At 63.2% G+C, this 11,639-nt stretch overlaps 1 protein-coding gene across 1 annotated transcript; it reads right to left on the reverse strand.

The window, feature by feature from the left end:
- Nucleotides 1-2,728: 2,728 nt before the first annotated feature.
- On the reverse strand, nt 2,729-10,560 carry SLC25A47 (solute carrier family 25 member 47). Its single transcript, XM_040256932.1, has 6 exons — nt 8,418-10,560; nt 6,146-6,189; nt 5,776-5,847; nt 4,954-5,136; nt 3,844-4,174; nt 2,729-3,594 (listed from the first exon to the last, which is right to left on the reverse strand). Exons 1-6 carry the CDS (start codon nt 8,443-8,445, stop codon nt 3,314-3,316), a joined length of 939 nt encoding a protein of 312 aa, XP_040112866.1. The 5' UTR covers nt 8,446-10,560; the 3' UTR covers nt 2,729-3,313.
- Between the last annotated feature and the right edge of the window lie 1,079 nt (nt 10,561-11,639).

Raw genomic sequence — 11,639 nt, forward strand, 5'->3', positions numbered from 1 at the left:
CAAGCAGGGGCCTCACTCTGGCCCAGGGCCATGCCGTGGATGCCCTTGAGCCCGCAGAGGTCCCCCTGGCATGCATGCAGGCTGGGATCACAGCCCTGGTAGCCGCCATGGCACGGAGGTATGGCTCCGGGAATGAGCCGGACATGGCCCGTCTGCCTTCCTTAGCCCTCAGCCCTGCGTGGTGCTGGCTCCCACACTCACTGGATGTTCCTGCCAGCCAGTGGAGAACGCAGACAGATGTCCGCATTTTGTGGTCGAGGGAGGCGGCCATGGGGGTGGTTTGAAAGGTTCTGTGCAGACAGTGGCCCCAGGCCATTTGCAGGGGTCGCAGAGCAAGGGCCTGGCTGGATGAGGGTGAGCCCGGGGCTTGCGCTGCCTGCCCGCCTCGTACTGCAGGCAGGAAGACTGAGACCCCGCAGAGAGCACAGCGGCTCGTCCGAGGCCGCCCCATGAGGCCGTGTCAGACGGGCCTGCCCGTGGGCTGTCCTGCAGGATGCTCTGAGGTTCCCCCCTGAACGGCGCCGGCATCCAGAGCGCATCCAGTCTCCACTCCCTCCGGACTGGAGGTGAGCCCCCAGCAGATGGTGGGGCGGTGCGGCTAGGCAGCTAAGGTGATCTCTCTGCTCCCCTGTGCCCACCTCTCGGGAGGGACCACAGCCAAGGCCCCGGGGAGGGTAGGCATTGTCCTGGGGTCTCAGAGGGCAGGGCTGCGGCCCCACAGCAGCCAATGACTGGGGCGCAGCAGGGACCTCATTCCCACCCCCTGATGTAACAGAAGCAACAACAGACACCTCGTGTTTGGGTCAGCTGGGCCTTGGGTCAGAGGTCAATGCCCAAAGTGACTGCTGGTAAGGGCCACAGACACTCCCATCCCCCACGTTTTGCTAAAAAACAGGATTCTTATAGTTGCCAAGACAAGCCCTGAGGCGGTGTGCAGGTGTGCGGCCCAGCGCTGTCTGAGGGGTGAGGTGGGATTCGGTCCCTAGCTGCCATGGTTGTTGGTGTCCGCCCCTCAGACCTCATGGCACCTCAGGGGTGCCCAGTCTGGTGGGCCCGATGGAGCTGGGTCTGGGGGCAGCGAGAACCCACTCAGGTGGAGAGCTGGGCCGGGCCCAACCGGGCTCAACCCCGCATCCCCATGTCTCCTGCACCAGCAGGTGGGATCTTTACCACTTCGCCACCTGGGAAGTGCCCTATCGACTCTGGACCGGCCCTTCTCCCCAGCCTTCATTTCTACGCTCCAAAGGGCCTCGCCTCCATGGCTGTGGCCCGAGCAAGGCAGAGCCGCTTCCCCAGCATGGCAGGGCCAGCACGCGGTGACGGACAGTCCCCACCCTTCCCTGAAGGGAGGCGTGACTCCATTTCCAAGGCCAAAGCCCCTGGGCAGGCTCGCAGCGCTCTTGGCAGGATGAGGACACAGGCTTCGACAGCCATTGAAACCTTTTGTTAGCTGACCCCCTTCTGCCAGCACCTGGCCAGGACGTCCCGCATCTTCACCAGCTTGCCGGCGAACCCCAGGAATGCTCTGCGGGGCCTCGTTCACTCACACATTCATGCATTCCACACACACACCACCCCCAAGCACCAGCTGTATGCTACACACACACACCCCGAGCACCAGCTGTATGCCACCAGTATCTCACACACCCACACACACACCCCTAGCACTGGCTGTATGAAACCGGTATCACACACAAACACCCTCGAGCACCAGCTGCATGACCCCGGTATCTCACACACACACACACACACACACACACACACACACATATTTGAGTACTGGCTGTATGACACCGGGATCACACACAACCCTCAAGCACCGGCTGTGTGCCAGGCTCTGACCTGGGTATAATCCAAACCAAGCATGCTGCCTCTAGGCAGCTTGCAGTCTTGGGTGGGGTGGGGATGGGGGCAGGAGATGGATAAGTGACCAGACGGTGAGCGGGGGCCCCAGCGGAGCAGAGCAGGCGAGATCTTCCCGCAGCCGAGGGCAGGCAGGGAGAGCTTCCTGGAGGAAGTGCCATCTGGGACCTGTGGTTGTCCAGGCAGATAGGGGAGAGGTGCCCTCATAGAGAGCACAGGGTGTAAGCAAATGCCTGGGTCTTGGGACAGGATAGGCCAGAGGAGGGTCCACCCACATTTTCTGGGAACAGGAAAGAGTTTTCCATTCAGCCAGAACCCTGGATGTCCTTCAGTCCAAAGTCACGGTCAAGGCTGGTGTCCGAATGAGTGAGTGTCCAGGCAGGGGTCGCCTGGCTTTACCAGAGGGCTGCTTCAGTGGACACCTGGCCGTTCATGCTGGACCATCCCTGGAAGCCACGTGGTGCCCGAGAGAGGGCTGGGATCTCAAGTGCGGGTGTGAGGTCCCCCGTCCTCCCTGCCGTGTGGCCTTGGGCAGGCCTGGCTCCCCCTCTGAGCCATCATGATGACCTGCCTGAGGACCCAGTGGTGCTGAGGATACAAAGACTGCCCCCCCTGCAGGCCCCGGTGTTGACTCAGAAAACTGGTGGGTTTGGGACGGGGTTGGGGTGTGAGGAGAACCGGCTTCATGCTGCGGCGGGCTCCTCGCACAGACCTGGGGAGTCGGGGGGAGCTGGACTGGGCCTCCATGCACCATCCGCCCGGTGGGTGCCCCGGCCACTCGGGTGGCGAGGGCCTTGGCCTCTGAGGACCAGCTGACAATGGGGAAAACCAGTCACCAGCCCCACAGACCACAGAGCAACATGCCTGAGCAGCCTGACAAAAATATTTTATTAGCAACAGCTGCCCTCTGAGTCCTGGCTCTGCAGGCAGAACAAGGGGGACCAGACCTCACACAAAGCTCCAGGGCTGCCTGGTGCAGGGACCGAGCAGGTGGGCGCCGGACGGCTGTGCCCGAGTCCCAGGCCTGAAGGGCAGCCCGCACAGCAGGGAGAGCTGACTGAGGAGGGGTGGGGTGCAGGAGTGGGTGTCAGGTGGACGCAGGGGTGCCCTGAGGACATGGGGCGGTGGGGAAAGGCTGAAAGGGAAGCCGGGGATGGCCCCACCAACCAAATGCACAGACGGCCCCAAGCCAACACATCCTCATCCCCGGGGGCCCACCCACCCCTTTCTGGCTTTGACCCTCAGGTCAACCTGGCCATGGCCGGGGGGGCCCTGGACCTCCTCTTGTGGTCCGTCGCCGGGCGGGAAATCCCTGGCCGTGCTGGGGGGTAGTAGCCCCCTGGGTCCAGACCCTCGCACTCCCCTCCACAGCCTCTAGCTCCTGCAGGGGCCCCTGGGAGCTCTTGGCAGGTTGGCGCCGCTCCCCCCGGGGCTGGGTGGGGGGCACCAGCTATGTGAGCAGGCCCCGCGTGAGCCTCAGCACGGCCTCGTAAGCCACGAACACCACCATGTTGACGGGGAAGGCACGGCAGCAGTTGAGCAGCAGGCCCTTGAAGAGCACCCGAGGCCCCTCCTCCCGAACGCTGGTCAGCACGCAGTGCAGGAGGCCACGGTAGCGCTGGCGGCCCCGGCCGTCTGCCTGCAGGCGCGCCTTGATCACGTCCATGGGGGTGGCCACAGCCCAGGCCAGTGCCCCGGCACAGCCGCCAGCCACCAGCACGCCCGAGACATCTGCGGGGAGAGCGCACGGGTGCCTCGGTTAGAAGCCGCGCCAGGGAGACTGGGCAGGGTGGGGCAGGCACCCGGAGCAGGGCCTATTCTGACTGTGTTGGGGGCCACGAGCATCCCACCTGGGGGCCCTGGGGCCAGCGTGGCCTCAGCCCGTCTCCTCTCCAGGCTGCAATGCCGGCTGGGCTGACCACCCCGCTGCATACCCTAACCTGCACCATCCTGGGCTCCAGGCCCCACCCCGCCATTCACCTGGGCGGCTTTGGCCGGCGGGAGTCAGCCACTCACAGAGGATGGCATACGAGAGGAAGTAGGTGGCAAAGGAGTGCCCGTCCCGGAAGAGCAGGGCCGAGCTGCCCTTGTAGAGGCCGCGCAGCCCCTCCTCCCGAGCTACCGTGGCCAGGCAGTGCAGCGGCCCGCGGTACCTGGGCCCGGGGAGCGGACCCGCGGCGGGCACGGGGCAGGTGGGAGGCACGGCCAAGGGCACTGAGGGCCCTGAGGCTGAGGGCCGCCGCCGCTGCTGCGCCTGCGTCTGCGTCTGCAGGCGGACCTTGGCCACCTCGGTGGGTGAGGTCAGGAACACCTGGGGGAGGGAGGCATGGTGAGGAGGCAGCGCCGCCCGGGAGCCCCGCCCCGGGGCTCCCTTAGCCTCCGCGGCCCACAGTGCTCTCCAAGGGAGCGTGAGCCCCGGGAAGCCCCATGCTGGCCCACGGGCCACGGTGGGGCGGGCGCGAAACTGGCTCTGCCCACCTGGCCGGAGCCAGCCCTTCCTTCAGCTGCTCATCCCTGCCAGCAGAGCGCCCACCACACAGTAGGTGCGGGTCAGTGTGACTCGTTCATGCAAGTTCAGTCACACCATCCATCCGTTCGTGACTGCCGCTGCTCAGGCGCTCAGTCATCCCCGACGCTGTGAGACCCCACGGACTGTAGCCCGCCAGGCTCCTCTGTCCATGAAGGATTCTCCAGGCAAGAGTACTGGAGTGGGTTGCCATTTCCTCCTCCAGGGGATCTTCCTGACCCAGGGATCGACATGTTAATGTGTTATTTAACTAATGTTAAGAGTAATGCAACATTTAATGTGAGCACCGACAATACTGACATATATTAATAACAGGATCGTTTTACTCATACTGTTGGCTGCCATCTCATGGGTGCTCCCACCGGTTAGCCCCCCGGGCTGGGGGCTTCACATGTGTGACCTCAGCACACCTCTTACAGATGAAGAGACAGAAGCTCAGACAGGCCCCCTAGCCTGCCCTCGGTTACCGAGTCAGCTGCATCCTCAGCCACAGTACCCCCGCCTCCATCCACCGCTCCCCTCCGCTGGGGTCCCCCGGACCGCCTCTCCCCGCCCCTACTCACGCGGACGAGGCCAGAGGCAAACCCTGAGAGCGTGATGTCGGTCTTGGCGGGCTTGGCGTCGGCGCTGCCGTAGCGGACGCGGCACGTGTGCGCGAGGCAGTGGCGGTAGGTGCCGAAAGACACAGACGAGACCAGGGACACGGTGCACACGGGCAGCGAGAGGCCCCTGTAGAAGCCCCGCACCTGGCCGCGGGGCAGAGGCCCCGGGGCCCACGTCAGGCCGGAGGCCCGGCCGGCGGTGGGGCGGGCAGGACGGCTGCCCTGGGGGCCCCGGACCACGGAGCCGGCTCTCACCTCACCCCCCGCCATGGGACCTCAGCAAGGCGGCCTCAGTTTCCTTGGCTGTACAATGGGGCTTGTAACACCCCGGAGGCCAGGCCCGCCCGGGGGCTGTTGTGATGATAGTGGTGCTGAATTAGCAGCGTGGCCACTGCCCTTTCTCTTTCACTCCCCTCTGGCCGGCACCGATTCCCAAGTTCACTTTGGCAAGTGTCCCTGAAACCCCTCCTTCAGATGGGCTCCGAGCTGGACCCCTGATGACTCTACCCAGCATTCTTTGGAGGGGCGCCCCGCCTGGTGGGTCCTCCCCTGAGCTTTGAAGTCCCCAGATGCCCCCTCCAGACCCTCTCCTGGAGGCAGGAACTCACTCTGAGTGCCTCCTATGTGCCACAACCCCAGCTCTCGTCCTCAGAGGAATCCGTGGGGCTGGTACAGCTATTCCCATTTGGAAGGCTCAGAGAGGAGCTCAGGATTGCCAGGCTGGCTGGTGTGTGGCAGCCCCGGAGCCCACCCACCTACCCATGACCCTGGCCCCAGGCCTACCCGCTCTCGGTGATACGTGTCCTGGACGCAGTGCCAGATGCCCGTGTACTTGGCCTCCGTCTGGATCCTGACCTGTGGGAGAAGTGGGCTTCAGGAAGGGGTGGCTCCAGGCCTGGGGCGAGGTCGGCAGGCCCCCGGGAAGGGCAAGAGCCAATCCCTGATGGTCACAGCTGTGCTGTGGGCAGAGCAGTGACAGTGACCCCCTTTGAGGTGAGCAACCCGAGTCTCAGCAGGGAAACAGGGGCGCTGATGGTCCTGAGTACACGAGGGGAGGTGGAGGGCAGAGACAGGGTCTGACCAGCAGGCTAGAAAGTTCTTCTGGCCATAGATGGGGACCTAAGCCCAGGCAGGGGTCTGGCAATGACCGTACCTTCACCGTGTCCAGGGGGTAGCCCACAGCAACACCGCAGACACCTGTCAGAAAACCAGAGGGGCCAGTGAGGGGAGCAGGAGGCGGAGCCACCTCAGCGAGGGAGGGGCCCTGACCACGCTCCCACAGAGAGACCCCCACCAGGCTCTTCTTGTCCACACCACATCTCAACAGAGGGGGAGCATGACCCCCATTTTACAGATGAGCAAACTGAGGCTCAGAAGGGTAACGTGATGTCAGCCAGGCTGCCAATGGTCTCTCCTTCCGAGTCTTGGCCCCCTGGACCCTCCTTCTGAGAGGCAAGGGTGCTCCAGGCCCTCCCCTCCGGCATCACGTTCCGGAAGAATTGGTCCATTTGCTGGGCCGTCTCCTAGCCAGGCTGAGCTCACGCTCAAGCCTCAGTGTGTGAAGGGTCTGTCTGCAAGCAGGAGGCCAGTGCGCCTCGCAGCTGCGGGGGGTGACGGAGGGAGCACAGCCCAGGCAGAGGCTGGGGGCGGAGAAAGCCCGGGGCACCAGGCCTCCAAGAGGGATTGCTGGAAGCACAAGTTTGCATGAAACGGAGTAGAACTCGAGGCTTCCCGGACCAGGGCTCTCTGCCTCCTGCCACGAGGACAGGTGCCACCTTCTTTCTCTTTCTCCTCTCCTAACACTGGGGTCTCCAGGTCCAAGCCCCTGGCACTACCACACGGAAGACAGAGAGTGGGCAGGTCCCTGGGGTTTCATCCCGGGAGGGGGCCTCAGTGAAGGCCACCTGAAAACAGTAAGGTGTGTGGGGGCTGTTCCCTGTTTATTATGTATCCCAGGACTCAGTAAATATGCACGAATGAAATAATAAAGTGAATGAATGAACCAGTGAAGGAACAAAGAGTGAAGCCAAAGAAATGACTCACTGACTTGAGAACTGCCTTCCTCGACCCTTACACATGAGCTTCCCAGGTGGCTCAGTGGTAAAGAACAGGCCCGCCATGCAGGAGATGTGGCAGGAACCACGGGTTCAACCCTTGGGTTGGAAAGGTCCCGTGGGGAAGAAAAAATGGCAGACCACTCCAGTATTCTTGCCTGGGAAATCCCATGGACAGAGGAGCCTGGAGTTACAAACAGTCGGACACAACTGAACGACTAAGCATGCACGCAGGCACAGCCCTTACATATACCACACCAAACTCCTACTCATCCATCAAAACCCTGCCACACCATCACCTTCTCTAAGGAGCCTTCCCTGACCTCCATACTCAGGGCTGCCCCTGTGCCAGAAAACATGTTGGTCACATGGCTGTTGCAGGGCTTTGCTGCAATCCAGAACTCGAGTTCCTCAAGGAAAAGGCCCAGGTCTGCCTCCCCGTGTCCCAGAGCCAGGCACAGAGAGCAGGAGCCCTTTCCACCCAGGCCTTCCCAGGGCCCTAGCGTGAAGATGTGGGACTCGGGAGCCCTTCCTGCTGTGAGATCCCGGGCAGGTCAAGCCCCGGCTCCTTAGGGGGCTGATGACCAGGGAAGCCTCAGGCCCGGCCCCCAGCAGGAACGTCAGACAGCCCACTGGTAAGGCCGGGGCCCGGGTCATTCCCATTTCAGCACTGCCCACTCCTTCTGAAGAGAACACCCCACGCTATTCCTAGAAGTATCGATGAGCAGCCCCTGCCGTTTCACAAGAGGACAGAGGTCAAGGGCGCCTCACCCAAAATAGCCTGTACGAGCCGAGCTGGGAGGAACAGATCCCCTTCCTGGATGCGGCTTTCACAACAGCCTTCTCTCCAGAGGTGAAAATGGGCTGGAGGCCCAGCCAGGTGGGGACGGGCCCACGGGTGCACACAGCCAGGGAGCCAAGGGGGTGCCAGGCTCATCCGGGACCCTCCCCCACCACACCTCTGCCCTTGCCATCGGTCCCCACCGCCCACCCTCTCCTGGAGTCTCTCGTCCCATCCTTCTCCATGCGCATGGCTCCCAGCCTCCCCCTGGCCAGGCGGAGAGACCACCCACCCTCTGCACCCCCACCCCTGCCCGCCCCTCAGCCTCCAGGCCGAGCCCCCCAGGCCAAAGCAGAGTCACCCCCATCCAGCTCCTCCTGGGCTCTGGGCCACCTGCCCCGTCATCTACGGGAAAAAACTCCTCTCTCCTCCCAGCACCCGTGGCCCCCCCGCCAGGCACCGGCCACTTCATGGAGGCCTCAAACCTCACTGCTGGCCTGGGACAGGGCACCCCCTTCCAGCCCCCTCACCCCACCCAGTTCCCCCAGGAGCAACGGCCCTCTCTGAGGCCCCACGGTGCCCACTCTTACCTCCGATGGCTCCAGCAACAAAATCCATGGACAGCGCAGGTGGCGGGGAAGGCGCAGGGGTCAGGCTGCCTGAGAGGTCGGTCTGGTGCCACCACCAGGGTGGCTTCCGAAGCTGCCCGCGGGCTCCTCGCAGACCTTAAATACCCGCGGTGGGGGCGGGGACAGGAAGCGGAGCTTGCTGACCAGTGGCCCCAGAGGCAGAGGCCGCACGGGGCCGCAGGCGGGTCAATGCCCACCTGGACGCCCTTCCACCTACCCCAAAGGACCTTGTCCCAGTGCCCTCAGGATCCAGGTGTCGGGAAGTATGTGAGAGGCCACGGGTGACGTCAGATTCAGAAAGTATGATCACTACTCCCACCACCTGCAGGCCCGGGTTTCAGACCACCCCCTGGGGAGGCTCTGATGGCCCCCACCTCTCTAAACCCAATCTCAGCCCTTATCCATCCCTGGGCCTCCCTGACTCCCCTGGAGTTGCTCCTGCCCGGGGAACCATCTATGCTCCCTCACTTATTCATTCAATAAATACTCTGAGTTGAGGCTGCGCTCAGGCAGCCCAGTCCCATCCCCAGGGAGCTCCAGGTAGCAGGGAGGGAGTGGGGATGAGGGGCCACCAATGACAAAGCCTCAGAGGGGCTGGCCAGGGCCCTCCCGTGAGCAGCCCAGCCCCAGGCCAAGGTCTGCTCCACGTCCTTTGTACCACCCTGGGCCCCAATCCCTTTGCTGCTTCTACATCTGTCTCCGTGTGCCCAGGGCTACAGCCAGATCCAACTCTTAGTCCCCACACCCAGCACAGACCCACCTCTGAGCAGGGCTTGCTGAGCAAGGGGACCAGGGACCAGGGCTCCCGACCTTGCCTCCAACCAAATCAGGGTGCTCCTAAAGGGGAAGCCACTCCAGTAAGAGGCTGGTCACTGGGAACTACAGTAAAGGATGGTGACCTCTCCCTGGCTGTGCCCCCGTCTTTAGTTAACCTAGCCCTCCTCCTTCACCGTCTCAGGGCGTCCTTGTTACAGCCCCAGGAGGAGGCAGGGCTGATGGTCCCATTTTACAGATGAAGCCACTGAGGCCCAGAAAAAGGACTCATCCAAGGCCATGCAGGCAGCAGGGCCGGATTTGATCACCAGATACTTACCCAACCAACTCCTCTCTGATGCCGCGGGCCAGGCCCTGAGACCCATGGGCCCTGCCCTCATGACTCTCACCTGCCATGTGACACCAGAACGCAGCCCTTCATGGACACTGAAGTTCAGGGAGGCTATGCACTTGCCCAGAGTCATACACAGTGCATGTTCTGCCAGCCTGGAAGCTGGCAGGACTGGGAGAGGTGTTGACTTGGCAGCCCCCAGGCAGCCCCCTCCAGGCAGCCCTGGGGCAGGGGTCATGTGTGGACCACAGGCTGACCCTGAGCAGGTCACACTGACACGGGGAACCCCGCCTCCTGCCCAGGAGTTTGTGGGGCGGGTGGGGGACCCAGGCTGGCAGTGGCCGCTGCCACGACAGAGGACAAAGGGCAAGAGGCAGCCCGTCCAAGGCCGGTCCTGAGGCCAACCTTGACCTTTGGAGTGATGCAGGCCAGCATGCAGTTAGGAGCCAGGCCGCCGCCCTCAGATCCCAGCCCCGAGACCTTGGACGAGCCCTCGACTCCTCCGTACCTCCGTCTCTGCCTCCACAAGAGGAGGACGGCACCCGCGTTGCGTCGGGGACCACTCGGGGCACACTCCAGGTGTGTCCCTGGGGGAGTGGCTGGCCAACCGTGCAGGCTGTGTTAGTAGGAGTGCAGGTTCTGGAAGGAGGGAGCGGACAGGCCTGTTCTGAGCAGGCCACGTCCAGCTGGGACACTGCACTGCAGAGGCCAGTCCTTCAGACGGTGAGGGAACTTGAGGCATGCGGTCTAACTGCAGAAACAGGGGGTGGTCTAATCCCACGTTTCCTGCAGAATGTCGGCCCGGGCACCCGAGCCAGAGCCCAGGAACCACCCTGGGTACCTTTCCCCCTGCACCCCGCATTCTCTGAGGCACCCAGTCCTGAGGGCAACCCCTTGACGGTCACGTTCAGATCCACTCCCTCTACCCACCTGCACAGCCCCCAGCTTGGCCTCCCAACAGCCCACCCTGCCCATGCCCCCCACCCACGCCCCCACCATTCCCCCAACCATCCCTCCAACCATCCCCACAACCACCCCCCAACCATACCTCCCAAACATGCCCCCACCATCCCCCAACCACCCCCCTAACCACCCCCCAACCACCCTCCCAACCACCTCCCAACCATACCCCTCACCATACCCCCCAACCACACCCCAACAACCCCCAACCATACCCTCAACCACCCAGCAACAATACCCCCAACCATACCCCCAACCACACCCCAACCACCCCCCAGCCATACCCCACAACCATACCCCACAACCACTCCCCCAACCATACCCCCCCAACCACCCCCCAACCATACCCCTCAACCACTCCCCCAACCATACCCCCCACCATCTCCCAACCACCCCCCAACCACCCCCTAACCACCCCCAAATTATACCCCCAACCACCCCCCACTATTCCCCCAATCACCCTCCCAACCAACCCCTAACCACCCCCCAACCACACCCCAACCATACCCCCAATCATACCCACAACCATACCCCCAACCATACCCCACAACCATACCCCCAACCATACCCCACAACCATACCCACAACCATACCCCCAACCATACCCCCAACCACCCCGCAACCATACCCTCCAACCACCCCCAGCCATGCCCCCAACTATCCCAACCATACCCCCAACCACCCCCCAACCATGCCCCCAAGCATCCCCCAATCACCCCCCAACCATCCCAACCATGCCCCCAACTATCCCTCCAACCATCCCCCAACCACACCCCCAACCATACCCCCAACCATCCAACAACCATCCCCAAACCACCCCCCAACCATCTCCCCCAACCATGCCCTCAGTCATACCCCCAACCATATCCCCAACCATCCCCCCAACCATGCCCCTAACCATGCCCCCAACATCCCCCCAGCCACCCCCCAACCATCCCCCAACCACACCCCAAAACCACAGTCCCAACCACACCCTCCAACCATACCCCCAACCACATCCCCAACCATACCCCCATCCATACCCCCAAACACCCTCCAACCATACCCCCAACCACCCCCCAACCATGCCCCCAACCATACCCCAACCACGCCCCCAACCACACCCCCACCATCCCCCC

The sequence above is a fragment of the Oryx dammah genome, unplaced genomic scaffold, assembly GCF_014754425.2.
Source record: "Oryx dammah isolate SB20612 unplaced genomic scaffold, SCBI_Odam_1.1 HiC_scaffold_16, whole genome shotgun sequence".
In the NCBI taxonomy this organism is placed as follows: domain Eukaryota; kingdom Metazoa; phylum Chordata; class Mammalia; order Artiodactyla; family Bovidae; genus Oryx; species Oryx dammah.

Coding starts and splice junctions, on each gene's coding strand:
- SLC25A47 (XM_040256932.1), bottom strand. CDS start 8,445: ATGGATTTTGTTGCTGGAGCCATCGGAG. Junction 5,848..6,145: donor ACCCCCTGGACACGGTGAAG/GTACGGTCATTG, acceptor CTTCTCCCACAG/GTCAGGATCCAGACGGAGGC. Junction 5,137..5,775: donor ACACGTATCACCGAGAGCGG/GTAGGCCTGGGG, acceptor CCCCGCGGCCAG/GTGCGGGGCTTCTACAGGGG.